A 23945-nucleotide genomic window follows, 5' to 3' on the forward strand; every position below is an offset into this window, starting at 1 on the left:
CTCTGTTGGTATTGGAAAAAAGGAAAACTCCACGCCAGTACACACGGCTCTTCTCATCGATGTGGAGGAGTTTGCTCGGTTTAGATCTTACAGAACGTCCCGCTGAACGGAGGAACCGCCTGGAAGTGGATTCTACGATGAATTCATTAACAATTTCGCTCTGGTTTTAATAGATTAACAACGTGGAATCCATATTAATACCCATGCATGAAGGTCCATTGCTTAACAACACAACCTGTCTGTCAGTGTTTCAGAAATGTATAATTTGTATGTCGTCTACGTCTACTTAATATTAGCAGCCTGTTTTGTTTTCTATTTTCTTATTTGAATTAGTTGTATCTTATGAAGGCTTTAATTCACTTTAACGTCATATGGGTAGCCTAATCCTATATGTGTGTTAGGCTGATTGTAGGCCTACTTTGGGTATTTGCATTTGAATGGACTATACTTTAGCTAATTCACATGTTGATAAATGATACATAAGTGCTATTTTTTGGTTTTTTTAAAGTGCGATGAATCCTATATTCTTCTGATTGTAATATAGTAATCATTGTCATACATAGAGTTCAGTAACAGGGGTCTCAGTATCTCCAACTGTTTAATAAACTAAAAATATGTTTTCAAGTGGGCTGACAATTTTATCCCATCAGGAGAGTAACCTGATTGGATGTACAGTGTCCCAGTTCCAATTTTGCATGCTCACTTGTTTATCTTGTATCATGTATAAGTTATTGCTCTGGCGCTCTGGATACACATGTAGACCTACTTATCTCATATATGGACTTATTTCTCCCATTGTTTACAATACCAACCTGTGTTGTTATTCAGAGTGGATATCTTGGCATTTTTCATAGATACTCCCAATGTGGCATAGTTGAAGTTACTGACCTTCTGGAGTAGTGATTTGTTCCTGAAACAATTTTAAACACTTCATATTGTGTAGCTACAGTCTGAAATATTGAGTATTTTTTGTAGATGTCAATGTGTTGACATAGAGAAATTCTGAGATCCACATTGTGTAGCCTATAGGCTTTGTACAGTCTCCAAACTGAATAAATATGTCATTGCACATGTCAATTTAAGAGATAATGTCACAGACAGAGTTTTTGATCTTTTTCAGTATAGCTTTTACAATGTTATGGAACTTCAAATATGGCCTGCCCTCTGCTCTATAGGCCTACAAACATGAGTGCATATTTCATTAGGTCATTCAAAAAGCTGGTTAATTATTAGGAAAAACTTGACCCCCTTCTTCACACATAACACTTATGAGTTTTCATCTGGCTTTCTCAGTTTGTGAGCTTTGTACATCATGCCCACAGTTCTCAGGACTGAGCTGGTATTTTTTAATGGCAAAACCAATGCCTTCCTTTGCAACTGGTAAATTAATGTACTAACAACTTATTGATGATTTAGTTCATCTTCACCAGCAGGTGTAACATTCAACATTGATCTATTTTCCATTATGCTTATAATAGACAAGCTCTGTTCAGACAGAGGTTGACTTAAATATAGAATAAAGGCTTTATTATAAAGCCAAGCCAAAGGCCTATTGCTAAAACAAAGGTTATGGGTGGCACCTGTCAGTCATGTCTCAATTGGATAAAGTATGTGTTTATTTGGACTGGTTTAGACTGTAGGCTATTCTACATCTGATGAACCACAGCACTCTGCGTTGTTTCAGAAATGTATTTTCAACATGGTATGAACAACGTAATAGGCCTACTATGAACCCCTTCACATATGGAAAATGTCTAAAGTAGGCCTAAAACTATCTCTTTTGAGTTTCAGTCTGGCAGAATAAGGTTATTGACAAAACTAATGTCTTCATTTGTGACGGGTAAATGAATGTAAATACAGCTCATTCTCTAATCTTTAGTATAGGCTCACCCTAAAGGGAAATAAATGTATTCTGCAGTAATGTCCAGCTTTGTTCATCTGCAGAGCACTATAACTTTAACTATAAAATATATAGTTCAACAATCTTTATCTTTATAGTTATCTTGCCCAGTGGGAATGGCACTTAAAATATTCTGTTGTATACATGCAATGATTCAAGGTGATATTTTTTTTTTCTTATTATTTTTGTTAAAACGTTAAAGCTCTATATTCTGATAGCAATCATTACCATAAGAGTATGATTGTGTTCAGTAACAGGTGTCTCTCTGTATCTCCAGCTGTATAAACTGTAAACTGAAAATGATTTAAGGTGGGTTGACAATTTTAGAAGGAGACATAACAGGGGGGGGGGGGGTCCACTGGGATGATGGATTGGAGACAGACCATGAGACAGACCCACTTATAACTCTATGACTATGAGACAGTTAGGCCTACTCAGAAATGGCTTTCGCCTACTTGTAGGTTATCAAACCATGTATACATCTTATTTAAACACCATTTTGATACTAAATCTTCATTAACATTTCACGTAAAGCTGCTATTTAAAAAAAAGATAGAAATTGAGTTCGGACTTTTCAGAACCCAATGAAAATCAATGGCAGACAGCCTGCTGTCAAGATGACAAAACGCGAAAATCGTAATAACTAATACGTATGAGTAAACCAACTGTTTTATAAGAACAATGTTGTTGTAACTAAGAGATTCGGGAAGGTATCTATATTTAATAAACACAGAATAAGAAGTAATAAGAAGAAGTCGCTGTGGTTATTTCCTGGTTTAATATGCGGTCAGCGGTGCGCTGTTCTCCGCTCCGGGGAGGAACAGAGGGTTCAGTTGTGTGGAGTGGAGGGGGTGGAGCCAAAATGCGCGTTCATGTGAGTAGACCCAACTGCAGTACCTCAAAACGGCCAACATGTCCTTTTGGTTTCAGGGCGCCCCCAGGGTTCTGGGGGCTTGGTAGCACGTGCTCCAGAGCTCAAGTCCGTACAGCAGCACTCAGTACATTGACTCTGTTAATCTCCACGTGTTCCTCCAGCCCTGGGATCTTCTGCGCCTCCAGCCCATGGGATCTGTAGCCCTACACTGCCACAGACACTCAGAAGAACTCCCACGGATCATTACGCTTTTTTCCCTTTGCAATGGTAAACGCAATGTTGTGTAACTGCGTATTCTATACAACAACGTGCCTTGTGACTTTGTCTAACACACACACACACACACACACACACACACACACACACACACACACACACACACACACACACACACACACACACACACACACACACACACACACACAGTCTATATACATGAAGAAGGCATTCTTTAACTGCTACAAACTTCACGCGCGCCTCCCTGAAAATGCATGCAACCAAATGGACCTGTGCACAATGTTTGCCTGTGCATCATGTGTGTGTGTGTGTGTGTGTGTGTGTGTGTGTGTGTGTGTGTAGGAAAGCCACAACCATGCATAGAGAGGAGAGGAGTCGTCACTCTTCTATTTGCTCTTGTGTGTGGCGTTGCCTAACATTCTTTCACGTTGTTAATGAGGCAGCATGTGTGTTTGTGTGTGTGTGTGTGTGTGTGTGTGTGAAATGACACTATGATCACACACATAATGAACCTCTCCTCTTCATGCTGTTGTGACAATAGCATGTGTTGTCCCTCTCCCTACCCATCTCCCCTGCCATGGCCTGTTTGCCATTTACCTTGAAATGTATATGCCAAACAACCTGATCAATGTGCATTGTCCACGTTTGACGTGAGTAGGCTACTGGATATGCAATGTACTGTAATGGCTATGTAATGCCAAATAGGCTATGAAGCCATAGCCATAATGTCCATGTTTGCCTTTTTTTTTTTGCCTAGATTCTAGGCTTACGATAATTGATATCAATATTTGGGCAAATCTCTGTGGGAAAAACGAACGGGCGATAGAGATCTCCATATACTGTATATCAGTTTTGCCAGAAATTCGAGAAAAAAAGATACTTCTACCTTCTACCACTCACTTCACACTATATATTCTTTACCTTTTGTTTGATGCTAACAGAAATGATCTGTAACCTGTGTACAGTATATTGAGAACCATCTGCGTAAGCGTTGAGTCTATTGATTGTGCCAAATAAAATGAGTGGAAATGTGAGTACTTTGTCTCTTCTGTTGACTTGAAGTTGTTGATGCGCTGAGAAATCGCTTACCATTAGGTATTCCGACTAATTCACTGTACAATCCCCCCAATATGCTGCAATGTGGAGTTTCTTGTGTTTTTTCAAACCTTGCCCCAGAGCAAGGTGAACATTCTTTAGTTTGGATCTTAGGCTAAAAGCATTTCTATGACCTTTAGCTGTTTTGTTGATGTTGTTACGGTTGAAATGTATGTCAAGTCTGTTACCCCCCCTGCCCCCCATCTGTCTATCTTTTGCTTTCAGGCCTTCAGACAACCTAATTGCACACGCTTCTCATTTCTCTCTGGGATTCGCTTCGGTGTTCAGAGTCACTTTTTTTTATCTCGACAAATAAATTGTGTCTGTCAGTGTTTAAGAGCTTTTTCTATTTCACGCTCCAACCGAGTTCCACACAATTAGCATGTCCTCCACTTCCTTGAACGTACTTGTGTCCGGGAAGAAAAACATGACAAAACAAAAATAAAAACAGGTCAAATGCTGTAGGAGGGAAGCCGGGGCTGGAATAAATAAACGTTCCCCGCTCTGTTAGAGGCTTGCTTCCCGAAACGTTCTGTGAAGTTTACCTGTTTGAAACGGCACAGATCAATGGGGGGTAGTCTTATCAATGCAGTGACAAACGTGTGTAGTGACAAACCTGTCTGTGTGTGTGTGTGTGTGTGTGTGTGTGTGCAGGCACGAGCACACATAGAAAATCAAAGGGGGCTTGAGCCCCTGCCCTTTATCCATCTGTAAAAAGTGCCCTCTCCAGACCATGAACCAGTTTTTACTATGGTGAAAGAAATTTAAATGCGCCCCGCTTTTCATGTCATACATGAAGGCAGCATTCTAGAGAATTGCCTTGTCCAAACTCTCCAGAACTTGAATGCAGCATCTTATGTTGAAAGAATTGCCCTCCATCCATGCTATGCCACATCTCCAGTATTTCCTTTTTTATGCTTATTTTAGTGTGGTACTGTATCAAGTACTGAAAATAAAAATTTGCTATTTTCAATATTTTCACTAAAAGGCCCCCTTTTCAGCCCCTGCCTCTCTAACATTCTGTGTGTGTGTGTGTGTGTGTGTGTGTGTGTGTGTGTGTGTGTGTGTGTGTGTGTGTGTGTGTGTGTGTGTGTGTGTGTGTGTGTGTGTGTGTGTGTGTGTGTGTGTGTGTGTGTGTGTGTGTGTGTGTGTGTGTGTGTGTGTGTGTGTGTGTGTGTGTGTGTGTGTGTGTGTGTGTGTGTGTGTGTGTGTGTGTGTGTGTGTGTGTGTGTGTGTGCGCGTGTGTGTGTGTGTGTGTGTGTGTGCGCGCGTGTGTGTGTGTCCAGGATGCAGCCTGTGGGTCTACTGGAGAGGATCCAGGCCATAGCACAGAACATGTCTGATATGGCCATGAGGGTGGAGCAGATTCTACAGCGCAGCATGGCCAATAATAGAGGTAGAGTTTGAGGAACACACACACACCTACACTTTGATTACACACCTACACAAAGAACGCCATTTAGCTGCAATGCTTCTTGTCTGACAGGCCTTTAGTCTAGCCCTATCCATTTCAAACTAATTTTACGGCTCAAGACTCATGCACGCACACACTCGCTCACACTCAGACACACACGTGCGTCTCACACTCACACACACCCACACACACACACACACACACACACACACACACACACACACACACACACACACACACACACACACACACACCTTCATTCAGTATATTGTTGCTGTTGAGCAGAAGCCTCGCATCTCCATTTTTCAACTTTTCATGTGTTTTCATAAATGTATGCCGTCAAAAGAAATAGCCGATCTACAAGCTCATAACATGTAATATTGTGACATGTTGTGAGCTTGTAGATCTGCTACTTTTTGAATTTCATAGTGTAAGCTTTAGTTTGTCTGTGGGTTTTATACATATTGGACCAATGAAATATATTAACAAGATCAAGACCAATGAAGAAAAATGACTACATTGGACATTTTCATTTTTGACGAATTGAATACATAGGACCACAATGGAAAAGTCCCGGGACTTTTTGGTGTTATCCTTTACTGTACTTCTGTGTTTTTTACATCTTGGACTAATAAAGATTCCATCCATCCATCCAGTCAGCCATCCAGCCATCCAGCCATCCATCCAGCCATCCAGCCAACCATCGAGCCACCCACCGAAAAGTAACAGTTTTAGATACACTGTACAACAGGGGTGTTCAACAGGGGGTCCGGGACCCCTAGGGTTTCCTCCGAGTTACTACAGGGGGTCCTCCAAATCTTTGTGTTATAGAAAGTTTTTTCTCCTTTTTTATATCAACCACTAGTGTCCTTATTCTGAGTGAGAACTTTAGCCAAAAATAGCAGATCTACAAGCTCATAACGCCTCACGCTGCGAGGAGTTGTGAGCTCGTAGATCGGCTATTTTTGGCAAAGAGGTTTGGTGTAGAGGGGGAAAAGAGCAGACTAAGTACAGACTGAAAGGTCAGGTTTATTAAGTATTGACGGTTCAAGTGGTTAAATATCTGAAAATACAAATTAACATGAATCCAAAATACACTGATGATCGTGTTATCAATTATGAAACTATGTAGAATCTCTGAAAAGGCTGTGGGGGTCCCTGCTTCATCTCCCTCTCAACTAAGGGGTCCTTGGCCTGAAAACGCTGAAGACCCCTGCTTTACAAGGTTTCCATCAGACGCAGACAATATGTACTTCACCCCACGACTATTAATTCCTGCCCGGACTGTACTACTTACAGTACTACAGTACATACAGGCTGTCTAGTCGGACTCTAGAATGTGTTGAACATGCAGGTTATGCTTGCCCGGCCTTAGCATTTGCTGGTTAATCATAATTATAAAACATGACCGATGTTCTTTCTGCCATATTACGATTCAAATAACAAGCCTCAATGTCATGTGGTGGAATTACACAACTCTCCTCCACTGCATCATCATCACAGTGCTTTGTCGCTGTCTTATAAACGCTACTCTGCGTGGTGTTAAATGCCTGCATGAATTACTGTCTTGTTAATGGGATCTGAGGCTGTCCGCTTTTCTCTATTAGCCTTTGCTCTCAATTTCTTTATTGGGCACTTGTATGGAATGGCATTCATCAAATACAATCCATTTTGTCCATCATATCTCTGCACCGGACAGAGATGACAATTTCAATGTGTTGCTGAGCGACACATTTTAAAAGCAGTGGCAGATGAAAACATGTCTTGTAAAAGAGAGACAATGAAATAATCCCCCTGGAATCATTAAAAAATCTACTTTGTTGCAAAGGGATTCCCTGTGTTTGCTAACAGCGTTACTAATCCCGGGCTAAGTTTTGACAATGGCAAGCTTTGGCGCCCTTTAGCGCGAGCGCTGTCGTTATTATGGTAATCAAACAGAATGGCTGCTAATTCGTCGCCTGTGATTGTGCTCAGTGAGGCTTGGCAGCACGCTGGTGGAAGGAACAGCAGCCGCTCTTTTTAATTAGGCCGCCTAGCGCTGGATAGTGAGGAGAATGGACGAAGCAAAGGCCAAAAGAGAGAGAAAAGGAGATGTAGGGGGTCGAAAGATAAAAGAATGGGTTTTGGTATTGAGAGAAAGCAGCTGGGCAGGAGAGCAGGGGAGAGAAGGAAGCGAGGGAGTGAAAAATCGTATGATTAGGAGAGAAGGAAGCGAGGGAGTGAAAAATCGTATGATTATTTTTATTTCACTAATCACAGCAACATGGCATTGTGTATGCGGTGCCCTTGCTGGGTCGCAGCCACTCAGCAGGGCAGGCTGGGCTTTTAGATGAGCTTGTTAACTAGCCCCAGAGCGTGCCTAATTGACGCCCAACGCCTGCACGACCCAATGCTGCTGTAGTTCTGAATAACAGAGAGACATCCTGCGGGCGGTTTAGCCATTCAGGTCGTTCGAGTATTAACTCTTCCATCCTGTGACGTCACCTGTTGCAAAATGTGATATTATGTGATGTACTGTAAAAGTTGTCTTGCCAAAATATCACAATGCGGTTCAATGCGGTTTGAGGTTTCCTTATTGCGTTATCTTGGGTAACAGTAACACGATAATATAATATGATACTTACACCCTGAAAAGATGATTCAGACTGATTAGGTATTTATTTACACAGAAAGTAAAACAACTACGGAAAATGAAATCTGAGAGTGGTTGCCTGCCCTTTGTTTTGAATTGTTCCTTTAAATCACTTAAAATCTGAAATGAAGTATGTGGTCTTCAAATAAATCATTAGCATTAATGTTGTGATTCTAAAACGACTTTTTGTTTTACTGAGGATTCTTCAACGCACAGTAGTGTGGAATAGGGTGAGACTTTGACTTATGTCGTCTTTCTCTCTGTCAGTTAGGGATGGAGCATCAGGACAGTGTGATATTCCTAAACACCCCCGGTACCCAGACTGCCCCAGCAAGGTGGACGTAAGTCTACAGTACACATCATAATAATTTCCAAACGACCTGTCATAGAGACTTCAAACTGTCCTGCTGTCCTTTGGTGCTCTTACACTTGTACTCTTATACTTGGCTGCGAGCAGTGTCAGAAATAGCTATCTTAAAGATTGGCTATTTTCGGTGTGCAACACCAGCGCGCAACAAAGTATAAATCAGACTTATTTATTACCGTTACGAAGTGCATGGCCACTCAGGGCCATGAGGGTCTGAGCCTTTTACTGCCCATTTGTCTTGTGAACTGTGTTGTGTTGCTATAGGGAATAGTAGTGGGCTTAGTTTTCTGGTGCCATTCAAATCTGCCCTTAATCTATCCCACGGGGCCGGATCTAGGCATAGGCAAGGGGGGGCAATGCCCCCCTAAATGCCCTGTCTGCCCCACCAAACATGATGGCATGCAAAAATCAAAAATCGGCTGGTATGATATCAAACCGGCCGCATCGGTGACCGGACGGTCACTGACATAAATTCCGGTGCACAGCATGATGCTCTAGACTAATTTAAACATAGCAAATAGCAGCCAGTCTACTTAGTGGCAGCCTACAACAGAATAGGCCTACAGATGATGCTGATTACCTTTGCAATGTAAGGATATATTCCATAATCCTGTGTCAATGTAGTCTCAAAGAAGAAGGAAAAAAAAAAAAAGCATCGCAAGGCTTTCCTGCCTCCAGTCCAGACGGTCCATGCAGAAGGAGTTTACTTTCACTTTCATTTAACAGAAAGCAACAGCATTGCAAAAGCTGTTGCAAGCGACAGAAAAAGCCATCCTATAAATGTCCCTTTATTTTAGCCAGTTTCAAAGGAAAACCACCTCCCGTTTCTCTGTTGTTGGAAAAAAAAAGTCAGTTCACGTTGCCAGGTTGCGTGGTGTCATGTGTCCACACGCTGGATTAATTAATGCATGTCCAGGTGAAGCCTGTTAAAGGTCGTTATAGTATCCTCCGATAGTTTCACAAAGTACATTAAGCAACAGAAATGTATTATGTAACATTTTAAGTACCTTACAGAGGTTTTACAACCCAAAACAACAGGAACAGCCAGGGTCATGAGGTAATATTTTGCCCTTAAATATTTGAAAGGAAGGAATAGACTAGAGTCAGACTACTGTGACACAAGGTAAATTTCTCACCTTGAAGACGATGAATGCAACCTTATTTATTTTAGCTTTTAAGACAATCGTTTTGCTTGTTAAAAAATATTTATTCAATAATAATATTATATTATATATATTATATATTTGAAATAAATTATCTCAATATGTATACCAATAATTTTAAAATAAAGGTTTTGCCTTAATCATGCAGCTCTAACAGTGACACAGACAGAAGCAATGGCACAGCAATTTACAATATATACAGTAGTATGTATTTTTAACTTTAGGCCTTACAGTGAATGATCAGCTGGCATCAATATTATATCCATATCATATTAGACTGGATATTGTCTGTGATTTTGGATATTGTACTTTTGTGATTGTGTTCTTCTAGCTTATTGGTACTCAAATTGAAGTATGTCTTGTAGGCCTACTTGGCCTGAAAAAAGGGTATTGGAGCAACCCTATTTTCTAGTTCATAGCTAAAGAAATCGGTACCGGAAAATCGGTTTTGGCAGGTCAGACCTTCATAAAACCGGTGGATCGGTACCGGCCAAGAATTTTGCAATCAGTCCATCTCTACTAGAATATATAGAGACAGAGAGAGATAGGTGTAAGACCTGTTGTTTGTAATGCGTGTTATAGGTATAAGTGTGCCAAAATGCTTTGTTTTTTATGCATTTCGGGTGTTTTAGGGGGTTTGATCCCCCCATTTTTTTACGCCCACGCCTCACGGCGTGGGCTGGAGGTGACCTCCCTATCATTTATTGCTGCCCCACCTACTACTAAAGGCTAGATCCGGCCCTGCTATCCCATAAAGATTTACAAAAATATTTCTTGCACCTTGTGCACTCAGTCACTTTCCGAAGAAAACGGCAAGTGCGACCAGCAGAGCGCACAAGTAGGGTGATGAGTGCTGTCTGTATGTACAGTTTGTGGGTGGGCAAGTTGGCTCTCTGTCAAGGTGCTAACTTGTGCCTATAGTAATTCAATTATGGAGATCCCTCCTGCTTCAGTAGACTGACATGCAATAGTTGGCTTACCCAGAGTCCGACCTATATGTGGCCGTGTCGATGCATCGCTCCAATGAGGAGCAGCTGCAGTCTCTATCTGTATGTATCTGTTTATACCCATGACCTTCACGGCAAACGTGGCACAGCCTTGTAGCGGTAAAAATACATTGGTAACCCACCTGGCCGCAACATTGGTTTTTATGAACCACTTTGACCACATTAACAAGAGGTCATAAGGGATGAACACATAAACCTCTCACCAATGAAGCCTTTTACAGGCTTGATATTAACCTCAGTCGACTGCGACAGTTTAGGTCACATTTGAATCTTCCCCAATTGTGATATACACAGCCTCTGAGGGAGACTAAACTGAAACTATTAATTTGTTGGCATGGAAACCTGGCCTTCCAGTGGATGCGTGCGCGCTGGACCTCGGACCCTTGCTACGCCTTCTACGGTGTGGATGGCTCGGACTGCTCTTTCCTGGTGTACCTGAGCGAGGTGGAGTGGTTCTGCCCCCCCCTGGCCTGGAGGAACCAGACCACCGTGCCCACCTACAGACCTCCACCCAAGAGACAGGTAACCCCATCCATTCCTGGGTATTTCACTCTAAGCTCACAGTAAAATCATCAGTGTTCATGTATCTATTTGTCTCACTGTCACACTGAGTGTTTAAATCAACAGAGGATTTGAGTGTATAGAAAAAATTGCAGATGGTGTTGAGTAAAAACCACACACACACACCGACTGTTTTTAGTATGTGATGCACTGATGCAGTTTGCAGTGGTGTAAAGTAACTAGTACATTTACTTAAGTAATGGGATTTACTTCTACTCAGATCCAAATATTGTATTTTCACTCCACTACATTTATTTGAAAACTTTAGTTACTTGTTACTTTGCAGATATAAATTATAATTAAAAAACATACATTTACCACTTTAGCCCTATTTTATACCTAGGCTTTTTTTATGCAACGCGTTGTGAGCTTGTAGATCATCAATTTCCAAACATTTTGTATTTTACTTTTGGTATTTTAAGTACCATTTCATGCCAACACTTTCATACCTTTTACTCAAGTACATTTCGAATTATGGACTTTTACTTGTATCGGAGTACTACTACATTGCAGTATTGATACTTTTACTTAAGTAAAAAATGTGAGTACTTCTTCCACCACTGTGTGTCTGAACCTCACCAGCGGATCATCCGTCCAGCTCCTTTCTTTGGTGTTCCTGTCATATCACAAAAGCAGCGATAGCTGTTATTTCATCATCCCCCCATTATTTACCACTCGTCTATCTGGCCCCCTCCCTTCTCCCGGGAGAGCGCTGGACGCGGCACTCACGCGGCTTCTGCCTCCGATTGTCTCCGAATGTCGCTGTCCCTGCTCAGTGTATTCACTGTATTCCCCCTCAGTTGCCGTACTCTTCCCTGGAGCGCTGTAAACCCAACACCAACCGGCCCCGGTGTGCATTCATTCCACCCGCTCTGCCGTCTATTCTAATTACCTGCCTATATTCACTGCCACTAATCCTACAGCTATCCCTCGGGGGGAGAGACTGTTTCTTACTGTGGCACCGCCACCTACAAGAACAATGATTCACCTGCATGGGGGGAAAGTACAGACTTCTGCATATTGATTCTGTCTGTGGGAGAGAGTGTCAGGATTTGTGTGTTTATGATGGAGAAAGTGCTGGCGCCAAATATAGATATGAGAGTGGAGAGAGGCAGCAAGGTAGATGTTAGCTATGTGGTATACTGTATGTTTTTTTTTAACCAGGGACAGTGCACATTAATCAACATGTCAGTTTTCACATCCATGTAAATGAGCCATAGTTGGCCAAAAGCACGCACATTTTCAGCTGTAGTCCCTGAGCAGGCTGTTGAAAGGGGTGAACGGGGTATCCATACAAAAACAGACATATCAACACAATACAAGATAAAGTAAGTATAGAACAGTAGCCAGAACAATTACAGTAAAAATTGAGAAATGACATCAGTGACAAATAGAGCTGATAATTACCCATTATTACACAATTGTTTTGCTTTAAGCCATCTCTTAAGGTTGAATTTGAAGGTCCTGTATTTGGTGGTCTCTCTTACTTCGATCGGTAGGGAGATTATTCCAGGCTCTAACAGAGAAGGCTGTTTTAGCAAACACACTACGTCTGAATGGTACAGTACATCGCAGTCCTCTTAGTTGCCCTGGTTGCTCTGCCACCACTTTCCCCTTCGCTCTATGAAGTGTTTCAGTGGAGGAGGTGCAAGCCCGTTTAAAACCTTAAAAATTAGACAAGCATCTGCAAAATGTTTAAAGCTATCAAAATGTAATACATTGTACTTTTGAACGATATTGCTTGTGTGTGTGTGTATGAGACATAGCTGCGTGCCTTTTATGCTGTAAGTCCTCTGTGCTTCCCATGTACTTACACCAGGGGTCTTTAACGTTTTCAGGCCAAGGACCCCCATAGTTGAGAGAGAGATGAAGCAGGGACCCCCACAACCTTTTCATAGATTCCTTATAGTTTCATCGTTTGACAGCACAATCACCAGTGTATTTTGGATTCATGTCAATTTGTGTTTTCAGATATTTAACCAATTGAGCCATCATTACCTAATAAACTTGACCTTTTACTCTGTACTTAGTCTGCTCTTTTTCCCCTCTACACCAATACTCTTTGCCGAAAATAGCCTATCTGCAATTTTTTGCTACAATTCTCAGAATATGGACACTAGGGTTCAAGTTGTTAAAGGCGTTTCATGAAGACGACCAGGGGTGTCACAAGGTTGGGAAAAGTGGGACTGAGTTACGAGGGCCCATGGTGGATGGGCCTTAATTATTTTATACTTTAGCTATTGAAAAATAGCAGATATACAAGCTCACAGCACGGCACCGAGTGCCGCGCTGTGAGCTTGTAGATCTGCTATTTTTGAGAAGTCGTGAAAATGTGTGCAAATCTTTCAATATGTATTTTTTAAGCAGACATTTGTAATTCAAATTTTGCCCTGGAACGAAATATTTTGAGATGGGGGTCCGTGGCCAAATACATATTATTTTGGGGGTCCTTCACATGAAAAGGTTTGAGCACCACTGACATACAGTAAGAAACATTGAAATATTGAAAGACATTCACGATTTTTCAAAATAGCAGATCTACAAGCTCGCAGCCGCGCTGTGAGCTTGTATAACTGCTATTTTTCAATAGTTAAAGCACAAATTAATGCGCAATAATTTGTTCCCAGTCTAAATGGGTTAAACCCCTTCCCCCTATGAAGAACATTCATAGTAAATCCTTGTACCCAGGGCCCAGAATTTGGTGCGACACCCCTGAAGATGACTTCAGGCAGCCTGGCCTCTGGGCCTGGGCAAATAACACTCTGTGTGACACAGAGAGAGCTGTGCTGCATGCAATCCCAGCCATCAACATTCAGCTCAAAACAGTAGCATTCATAATGGGGCTTAATATGTCTGGTTTATCCTCACCAGTGAAAGATTGAATATTATTGTTAATTAATGAAGATAACTAAAACAAAAGAAAATGACGCATTGGAAGCACTGTGCTGCAGCCATCATTAAATACTTAAAAAAATGACAGAGGATGAAAACACAATAAAGCCCATCGCTTGTCCTCTCGTATACTGTAACACATAATATTAACATTCTACTTTTAAGGACTCTTTAAACATACTCTGTGAAACACTTCATTTCAAATTTGTGGGTAGGTTATTCTACTGTGCTGTGGTACTGTATTTTCATTTTGCACACTTTGTGCAGCCTTCAGTTTTGGGTCCAGACAGTGAATGTAGTCTGCCCAGGGAGATCGACTATCTTCCAATGCCACAAATCCACTTGAAGAAAAGAACAGAGAGAGAGAGAGACAAAGATTGTCTCACAAAAAGAGTGACCATCATCAACTACCGCCGCTGGCCTGGGCACCATCATAAGTCTTCTATATCACTGGTTCTCAACCTTTTCAGGCCGTGATCCCAAAAATAAACTGGGGGGACCCCCACCCCCCACCCTGACGAGCACTAAAAGCTGAGGCATTACATTTTGTATAACACGGTTCTATTGTGAAAATAGCAGATCTACATGCTCACAACGCCTTGCGGCCTCGCATTGCGAGGCATTGTGAGCATGTAGATCGGCTATTTTCATAATTTCTGCCTCTAATATTTGACAATTCATTTAACTTGTTTGTTTAATTTGTCATTTTAGAGGTATTAAAAAGTCATTAAATTGTCACTTTAGAAATGTCCAGATACCCTCTATACACTTAAACGTTATGTTGGTTTGTTGAGAGAGAAAAATATGTTGCACATTAAGTTAATCATCTGGGGACCCCCTAAAATAATTTGGGGACCCCCCTGGGGGTTCCCGACCCACAGGTTGAGAACAACTGTTCTATATGTATGGCTCTGACAGGTGAGTTTTGCAACCTTGCCATTGATGTTTGTTCCGCCTGCTGTTCTCTTCTTGAAGGCTGCCCTGCGCTCAGACATCGGAGCTCTGCTGGAGCAGGTGGGGACGGGCAAGGAGTCCCTGAGCTTCATGAAGAGACGAATGCGGAGGATGGCGGCGCAGTGGGCCGCAGCGGCCCGCCGGCTGGATGACAGGCTACGCAACCAACACAGAGAGCAGAAGAGGGTCAGTGCAGTACATTCTCACATACCTTTGTACACTACACACACACATGCTCAGTGCACTTTGACTGCCATAGGCAAATCCTATTTTATTTACACGATTTTCGATGGCTTCGTGCACGCGGCGGCTCCCGGCCGTTCAAAGTGTTTTCTTTCACGTGGAGAAGAGAAAATTCAAACGCGATGATCCGTGTGTACTGTGTAAGCTATGGTCCATAGAAAACAGGCTGTTTTGACCAAACAAGCGATATAGGAAAAGAAGCGGAGATACAGTATATCGTCGTTGTCGGGTTACTTATAGTTTTATTCATCAAAATAACAAAAGAAAATAACATTTGTATACTGAGTTACGGACATGCGCACACGCTCACACACAGTCTGTGTGTGTGTGTGTGTGTGTGTGTGTGTGTGTGTGTGTGTGTGCGTGTGTGCGTGCGCGCGGCACTGTGCGTGCGCGTGTGTCCATTATTTTGACACACAGTCAAAGTCGTAAAGCTGAATTGAAATAAATAGAAAAGCGACAGTACCAGGAGTAAAAGTGTTTTCTGCTGATCCAACAGACTGTAAAATGTGAAATACTGTCTCCTCCAGCCCCAGGAAACAACACTTCAAACATTCAAATTTGATTTCGTTTATACAGTACCGGTATACTTTTTATTTTGTATTCAACGGTGAAATGATAAAAGCCTTCCTCAAGCAGGCACAGCTTTTGCAGACAAAAAGAATGCATGCAGGCAGGAAGGAAGGTATTAATGTTGTGTTTTCATGCCCACATGCCATGCTAGTACACAGAACTTCTGCCACATCATCGCTCCACTGCGCAGGTTTCTCAGCCGCAGTTTCATGACTGAAGAATGACAACGACTTCAAGCACACAGTAAAATCCCCAGTGTTAATTTGGTTAAATTTGTCTCAGATTTGAAGGGATGAAGGGATGATGTATAGACATCATATCACATAATTATATTGTCCGATCAGAAAAGGGACATATGGATAGGGACGTACATATATACACATGGACAGTGCATGGACACTGATAAAATAACAGTAGTTCTACATTCCCTCAACTGGCCTACACTTAAGGTTCAGAGCCTTTGTCATAAATTGTCGTGCGTGCGTGCATGTGTGTGCGCGTTTGTGCATGCATCTGTACACTGGAAGGCATGTGTACACTTTCATGGATTCCCTTTGCCAGTCAGTAGCCTCAGAGCTCAGCCGTTGGAAGCCTAGATTTATTGCAGTCTTCTTCTTTACCGCCCAGAGAATTCAATTTGTGGCCAGACACTTCTCCTCACATCCCCTCTCCAGTTGAAAAGTGTCTCAGCACTTCAAAGGCCTGTATGAAAATGAGACACCGTGAGTTACAGTAGTCCATTTTGTATTACGTCTTTTTGGGAATTGGGCCAAATGTGCCTCCAATGGGTCTCCATTCATTTTTTTTAATGCACATGAATCTGTGTTGATCTCATCGGTCCATCGTTACCAGCCAAAACGACGCGGCATGAATCAAAGCCAGCTCTCTGTCACTAGGGATGGGACGATAAGTGATGTTATCGTTTATCGTGATAAAAAAACACTTGTGGAGATTTTATTTATCGTGAAATCACCCTCCATTATGCACTGGGATCACTTAACCTTTTATTTGCCGAGCTGCATATCCGGTACCATTTAAACCCTCTATCGGTAAAACGTACTTATAAAATACGTACTTGTAGTAGTCTTTTTTTCAGTCTCTACCAAATCGCTTTGTCAAAAAATAGCCGATCTACAAGTTCACAACGTGTTGCATTGCGACGCGTTGTAAGCTTGTAGATCGGCTATTTTTTGGCAAATATTACGCCGCAGGATAATGGATGTTTGGGATATTTTGATTATCGCAATAATATCACAATAATCATGATATGACATTTTCATATCGTCCCATCCCTATCCGTCTCTAGAGAGAACACATCTTTCCCAAATGCCAAGATCCTTGTTCACGTTCCCAGCGGAGAGCAGAACTGTGTCCAGTGTAATGGTGTGCTTGACAGTAATGGTTACCATTAACTGGACCCTGTAGACTCTCCAGTCTGAGAGAGATGAACGCACGCACGCTCTCACGCACACACACTGAGACAGACAGACAAAGAAACTGTTTGGAAAACAGGCGGAGTAGGAATAGCAATGAAAGAATGATAATCTGTAGACAGACAGGAATAGGCTCGGCGAAAGCAGATGTTTCATGGAAGACTGGACAGAACTAGACAGCAGTCTATCCCACCTGTCTAAGCGCTCTCTCTCTTGTGCTCTCTCTCTCTCTCTCTCTCTCTCTGAGTCTCTCTCTCTCTCTCTCTCTCTCTCTCTCTCTCTCTCTCTCTCTTTTTCATTCCCCCCCCCAAGTCTTGATATCGTCACTGTCGGGCAGAAACCTTGTATCTCCAGGTTTCAAATTTGTAAATTTTTTCGCCAATTAAAGCCCTGCTTCATCATACAAGGCCGTTGCACAAAAGTAGTGAAAACAGCAGATCTACAAGCACACAACGCCTCGCGCCGCGAGGCGTTGTGTCCTTGAAGATCGGCTGTCTTCACTAGTTTATATCATTTTTAAAATGATAAATACAAAACAAACGGTTTTGGACATACAACGTTTCCACCCGACAACGACGATATAATGACATGCCGAAAACAGGCACGCCAGATTGAAAGTGGTTTATTTATACATTACCACATGTATTTTCCACGTCAACATACAAAGACTTTCATTGAACCCAAGGCAATTCATGTGTCAATTCTGTGGCTGAAGATGCTCCTCATTAGGGATGGGACGATACGCAATATTATCGTTTATCATGATAAAAAGCACTCACGATAATCGTATTGTGGAGATTAAATTTATCGTGATTTCGTCCTCCTCCGTGTACTGGGTTCAGTTCACTTTTTTATTTGCTGAGCTGCATATCCTGTACCACTTAAACCCTCTATTGGTAAAAGGTACAGTCTTTTTTTCACTCTCTTAAATGTCTTTGCCAAAAAATTGCCGATCTACAAGCTCCCAACGCGTCGCGACGCGTTGGGAGCTTGTAGATCTGCTATTTATTTGGAAAATGTTTTGTTTTTTGGGAAAATGTTCAATTCTTTGGAAAATGTTCCGCTCCAGGATAATGGATTTTGATTATCACGATAATATCGTAACTCGCAATTTATTTTGTCACAATAATCGTGATATGAAATTTTCATATCGTCCCATCCCTACTCCTCATAGGAGGAGGATCATCAAGATTCAAGATTCAACATTAATTTATTTGATCCCGAGGGAAATTTGTCTTGGACATGCAGGCTGCTACGTACATACAACAGGACAAGACAGACAGAAGAAAGAAAATTACAAGGAATATTGCAAAACACACAGTGCTGACATACAGGTCAAGTAAGTGCATACATTACACTAGAGTCACCACACCCCACTAACGGCCTGCGTTTAACAGAGTAACGGATGTGGGAATAAATGAGTATTTGTATCTATTCAGATGTCTTTTCTTGTTTTTGACTGGGACTCTGTAACGTCTACCAGAGGGTAGCAGTGCGTATTCTTAATGAAGGACATGAGAGGGTAGCTTCCTCCTCATCCTCCTCTTCCACTAGTGGTCTAAGTTAGTACATTTACTCAAGTACTGTACTTACTGTAAGTACAATTCTGAGGTACTGGAGCATTTCCAATTTTCTACTCCACCACATCTTGATTATTTGAAAACTTTAGTTACTAGTTACTTTGTAGGTTGTGATTATTATTATCATACATGCATTACCCCCTTCAGCCCTATATACATTTCATCCATTTGAAAATAGCATATCTACAAGCTCACAATCGAGTTTGTAGATCTGCTATTTTCAAAATATTTCTATACACCTGCCCCCCTGCCCAGTTTAAAGGTATATTCAGTGATTGTATTTCATTCAAATAAAAATATAATTGGTACATGTTCATTCATTTCCTCACTAGAATGTGTGCTGACCACATAAGGACTTCCACCATGGCCCATGTTACGAGCATAGCTAGATTTGGTTTTCAGAGGTGGCCAGCCAGTCCTCGACCAATCAGGGTAGAGTATGGCCGTAGTTATGTTATGATGTTTAGTTATGATGGTCAAAATGAAAGTTTTGAGAACCACAGTCGCTCTGAACTAAGAAAGTCTGCTAAATGCCTAGATTGTAAACTACTGAACTCATAAAATGCCACAGTCTCGTTGTAAATCAGTATCACACATATCCTGAAACTGGAGACGTAGACCTACTGATATTCAGTGATTGGGTCTAATGATCTAAACGAGAACATTATAATGGTGTAAAAAATCTATAAAAAACTGAACATTTCCACGCTGTAAGGCCAGTAAGGGACAAGATGACCCCCAGCCACTTTCATTATCACTGAATACACCTTTAATTCCACCTACAGACCGAGCCTTCCTCACCAACGTGTTCAGTTTAATCCAGTTGAAAATAACGTCATTTTTGTTTGAGCGACGCAGTCATGCGTTCAGTCAGCGTGTGTGAATCAGGCCTCGGGCTGTATAGCCTGTTGAAGTGTCATTGCTGAAGTTGAAATGAGGTGTGTAATTATAGTGTTATGTGTCCCCCGAGACGCCAGTTGCAGAGCAATGCCACTCAGCATGGCTTTCACCGTGGCAGCACTGTAATTATTGTGGTTCAACAATAAAACACTTGCTTGTAAAGCACTGCTTGTAAAACACTACATTACATGTATGGAAGGCACAGTACAAATCATTCTATAAATATTACAATTTACCTGTTTTGATTTTATGGCTTAAGTAATGCTGTACTAGACCAGTGGTTCTCAACCTGTGGGTCGGGGTCCCCAGATGATTAGCCTAATGTGCAACATTGTTTTCTCACTCAACAGTAAACAAACTGGGTATATTCACATTTCTAAAGTCTTTTTAATACTTCTAAAACCAGTAAGACTCTCTTATCGGGAGATAAGCGACTGTCAGGTCGCAGCGTGATTTTAGGGCAAAATGTGTAGGAGCAGTGTCCAAAAATGTGTTTGAAAAAATCGGCCAGATGGTGGCGCTATATGGGACAGATCCATGTTGATGACATGAGTGTAGACATACTGTGTACCGATTTGCGTGATTTTAGGGCAAAATCTGTAGGAGCAGTGTCCAAAAATGTGTTAGAAAAAAATCGGCCTGATGGTGGCCCTATATGGGACAGATCCATGTTGATGAGATGAGTGTAGACATACTGTGTACCGCTTTGCGTGATTTTAGGGCAAAATCTGTAGGAGCAGTGTCCAAAAATGTGTTGGGCCTGATGGTGGCGCTATATGGGACAGATTCATGTTGATGGCCGAGGCGGACGCGTGGGTACCGGCCCCGGCTCTCCCGGTCGCTCCTAGCCCGAGTTACGGCATTTGGTCATTTTTGCACTTTTTGGGGGGTCCCTGGGGGTCCTTGGAGCTCCGGGGGTCCCTGGAGGGGTGGAGGTTGTGGATTGGCAGGCAAGGAGTGTATGTGTAAAGTTTGGCATGTATTGGGGCAACGGTGGCGGAGATATGAGTTGGGGAAAAGTGTGACGTGACGGACATACTGACTGACTGACTGACTGACTGACTGACTGACAGACGGTGGAGGTTTTGGCAGTAACTGCGACCTGACGGTCGCAATGACAAATTAAACATTGGCTAAATTGTCAAATATTAGAAGCAGAAATTGTGAAAATAGCAGATCTACATGCTCACAACGCCTCGCAACACAAGGCGTTGCGAGACTGGTGCAAAATCTGTAGGAGCAGTGTCCAGAAATGTGTTTTGCAAGAATCGTCCTGATGTTGGCGCTAGATGGGACAGATGCATGTTGATGACATGACTGTAGAGATACTGTGTACCGCTTTGCGTGATTTTAGGGCAAAATCTGTAGAAGCAGTGTCCAAAAATGTGTTTGAAAAAATCGCCCTGATGGTGGTGCTAAAAGGGACAGATCCATGTTGATGACTTGAGTCTAGGCATAATGTGTACCGCTTTGCGTGATTTTAGGGCAAAATTTGTTGGAGCAGTGTCCAAAAATGTGTTTAGCAAGAATCGGCCTCATGCTGGCGCTAGAAGAGGGCCATGTGATAAATGAGGGGTGGTTTGTCAGCCAAGGAGTGTGTGTGCAAAGTTTGGCATGGATAGGGGCAACGGTGGCGGAGATATTAGGGCAAAAGTGTGACGTGACGTGATGGACAGACTGACAGATTGACGGACTGACTGACAGCCGGTGGAGTTTTTGATAGTAACTGATAACAACAAAGCAACACATGAATTTCATTGGCTATCACTATCACCGACGATGTCGCCCCAAAAGAAAAACTATTTTCATGTTTTTTTGGGCGACATTCCTCAGCCCACTTTTCCACCATCGCCTCATCGCCTCCTATCACCAGTATTTGCCCGGTCCCATTGACAAACAGTGGGCGAACGTCGGCCGTATTTTCCGGTCCCATTTGTCAATGGGACCGGAAAATACGGCCGACCTTCGCCCACCGTTGCCCGCTGTTAACGCGCCCGGCACGAGCTGCAAGGCATGCCCGAACGCACGCATGCACTCTAAGCATGTCACTGTAGGGCCTGTTCACACTGAGATTGTTGTACACAAAATATATTTTCCTACAGTATGTCTGTATGTCAGTGAGCCTCATCCTGTTCCCGGAGTAGGAAACTTGCATAGCAACACAGTGAAACTGTACATTTCTGTCTAAGTTTATTTAGGCCTTGACCTTTGCTGATATCACAGTCAATATGCAAAAGAACTGCAGACTTGTCTGTTATTTAGTCGTAAATGCTGCTACAAGAGTATGTGTATTGCATTATGGTGGGGAGTGTGTCAGAGAAGATTTGTACCAGAAGTTTTTTGAAAAAATAAAGGCAAAAGTAATAGAAGGAAAAGTTTAAGGCTGTATTCTGCCGAGGCTCAGTCTAATTTCATTATACATTTAACCGGCTGGAAATTCCATCCTCTCCCATCAGCAATTAAATCCACCCTGTACCATTATGCATACCAATTAGCTGTCAGCAGGTCAATTTCTTTTTTCCACTCTGTGCACAGTTGATTGTATATGCCAGGAGACTCTTGAGGAAGAAAATATCTTTGTGCTTTCCTTTGGTGTGAATACATTCTCACCTTCATCAGAGTGACTCCTCATTAATTGCTGAAAATCACTGATCCTTGCAGAACATCTCACTCTGATGGAGCTAAAAGTGGACTTAAGTGGACTATTGAGCATTACCTTCACAAATAGACATTTATTTACCAGGGGAGACCGACTGTTTAAACCTCAGAAATCAAAGCATTGACCGATGTTAACAATGACTTGTTCTCATTAAAGCCACTAATTCTAAGGCAGGAGTTCTCTAGAAGTGCTCTACAAAACTACAATAGTCAATACTAATCGTAAAGGTCCTTAACACCTTTTTCCCCTGTACATTAATTCACCCATAATAAATATATGTTTTTTGAATGTTATTACTGTCATGACTTCATGCACACACGTGTGAATATTATGCAGCGATGTAATGCAATTTATGTTTGGAAGAAGATAAACTTTTCAGAGCTTTGTGATGTGAATACATGCATCAAGCTGTATTCCAGGCCAGCTCAGTTAGAGAGTCCGCCCTGAGACTATAGGAGGTCGTGGTTGAGTCATACCAAAGACAAAAACATTTTTTACCCAATGCCTCCCTGCTTGGTACTGTGCATCAAGGGTTGGATTGAGGGGGAACTCCCTGCGACATGCTTGTGTCTATAGGGGGTGAACTACTTGTATCAGACTGCCTCACACTGAGGCCTAGGCCAGACGGAGCTGGATATTTCATATATCCCGGTTTTTCAGATAGAAAAATATCTAGGTCCACACGACAAAGATATCTAGGTCTAAAATAATCGGAGTCCCCAGACCTCCACTAGGGGGACAAGCACACACACAGTAAAGGCTTCAGAGATATCCGTGTTCCGTGCCTACACAGATCCAGTGAATCCGATATTTTTCAATGTCTTCACTTATTTATCCGGTTTTAAAAATATCCAGTTTTGCGGCCGAATTATCCAGCTTTGTGTGGCTGCAAGCCCCAACCGCACAAAGAAATGTCTAGCTTCAGAAATATCCAGCTCTGTGTAGCCGGCACCTAAGAAAACGGGGGAAAGGCTCCTGAACTATGAGCCACAGGGCTCTGGAACCGTTGGTTCCCAAGGCTGCTTTTTTATTCAATGCTGATATGCTGTCTTTCCCTTCTCCCCGATCCATGCAGATTCTGGTCCATGTGGGTTTTCTGACGGAGGAGTCTGGCGATGTGTTCAGTCCCAAGGTGCTAAAGGGAGGACCTCTGGGTGAGATGGTCCAATGGGCTGACATCCTCACCACTCTCCACGTGCTGGGTCACAACCTCAAGATCTCCGTCTCTCTCAAGGAGCTGCAGGGGTAAAGTAGTGTGGTTTGACACATTCCTCGTTGTCTCTCTATACACGTAAAACCCCCTAGGGCCGAGAAGCGACAGTCAGGTCGCCGTTACCTATCGTGTGGCACGTCGCTGATTGCCTACAGCTGGGGGCGCTCCTGTCGCAGCGTGTGTTGTGTGTTGGTGTGACAGACGGACAGATGGATGGACGGACAGACATGAGCTGGCTTAACCTGACG

General features: G+C 42.4%; 1 protein-coding gene across 1 annotated transcript in view; it reads left to right on the forward strand.

Annotated features, from left to right (window-relative positions):
* Nucleotides 1-23945, forward strand: part of mgat5b (alpha-1,6-mannosylglycoprotein 6-beta-N-acetylglucosaminyltransferase B) — a gene marked incomplete at both ends in the record, with an annotated part of 105370 nt that overhangs the window by 25430 nt on the left and 55995 nt on the right. The window contains 5 exons of the mRNA XM_080723738.1: nt 5393-5502; nt 8420-8493; nt 11044-11211; nt 15118-15282; nt 23560-23729. Coding sequence (XP_080579864.1) covers nt 5393-5502; nt 8420-8493; nt 11044-11211; nt 15118-15282; nt 23560-23729 — 687 coding nt within the window. The remainder of the gene's footprint in view (nt 1-5392; nt 5503-8419; nt 8494-11043; nt 11212-15117; nt 15283-23559; nt 23730-23945) is intronic.

Source organism: Nannobrachium achirus (genome assembly GCF_963921795.1).
Source record: "Nannobrachium achirus genome assembly, chromosome: 4".
Classification (NCBI taxonomy): domain Eukaryota; kingdom Metazoa; phylum Chordata; class Actinopteri; order Myctophiformes; family Myctophidae; genus Nannobrachium; species Nannobrachium achirus.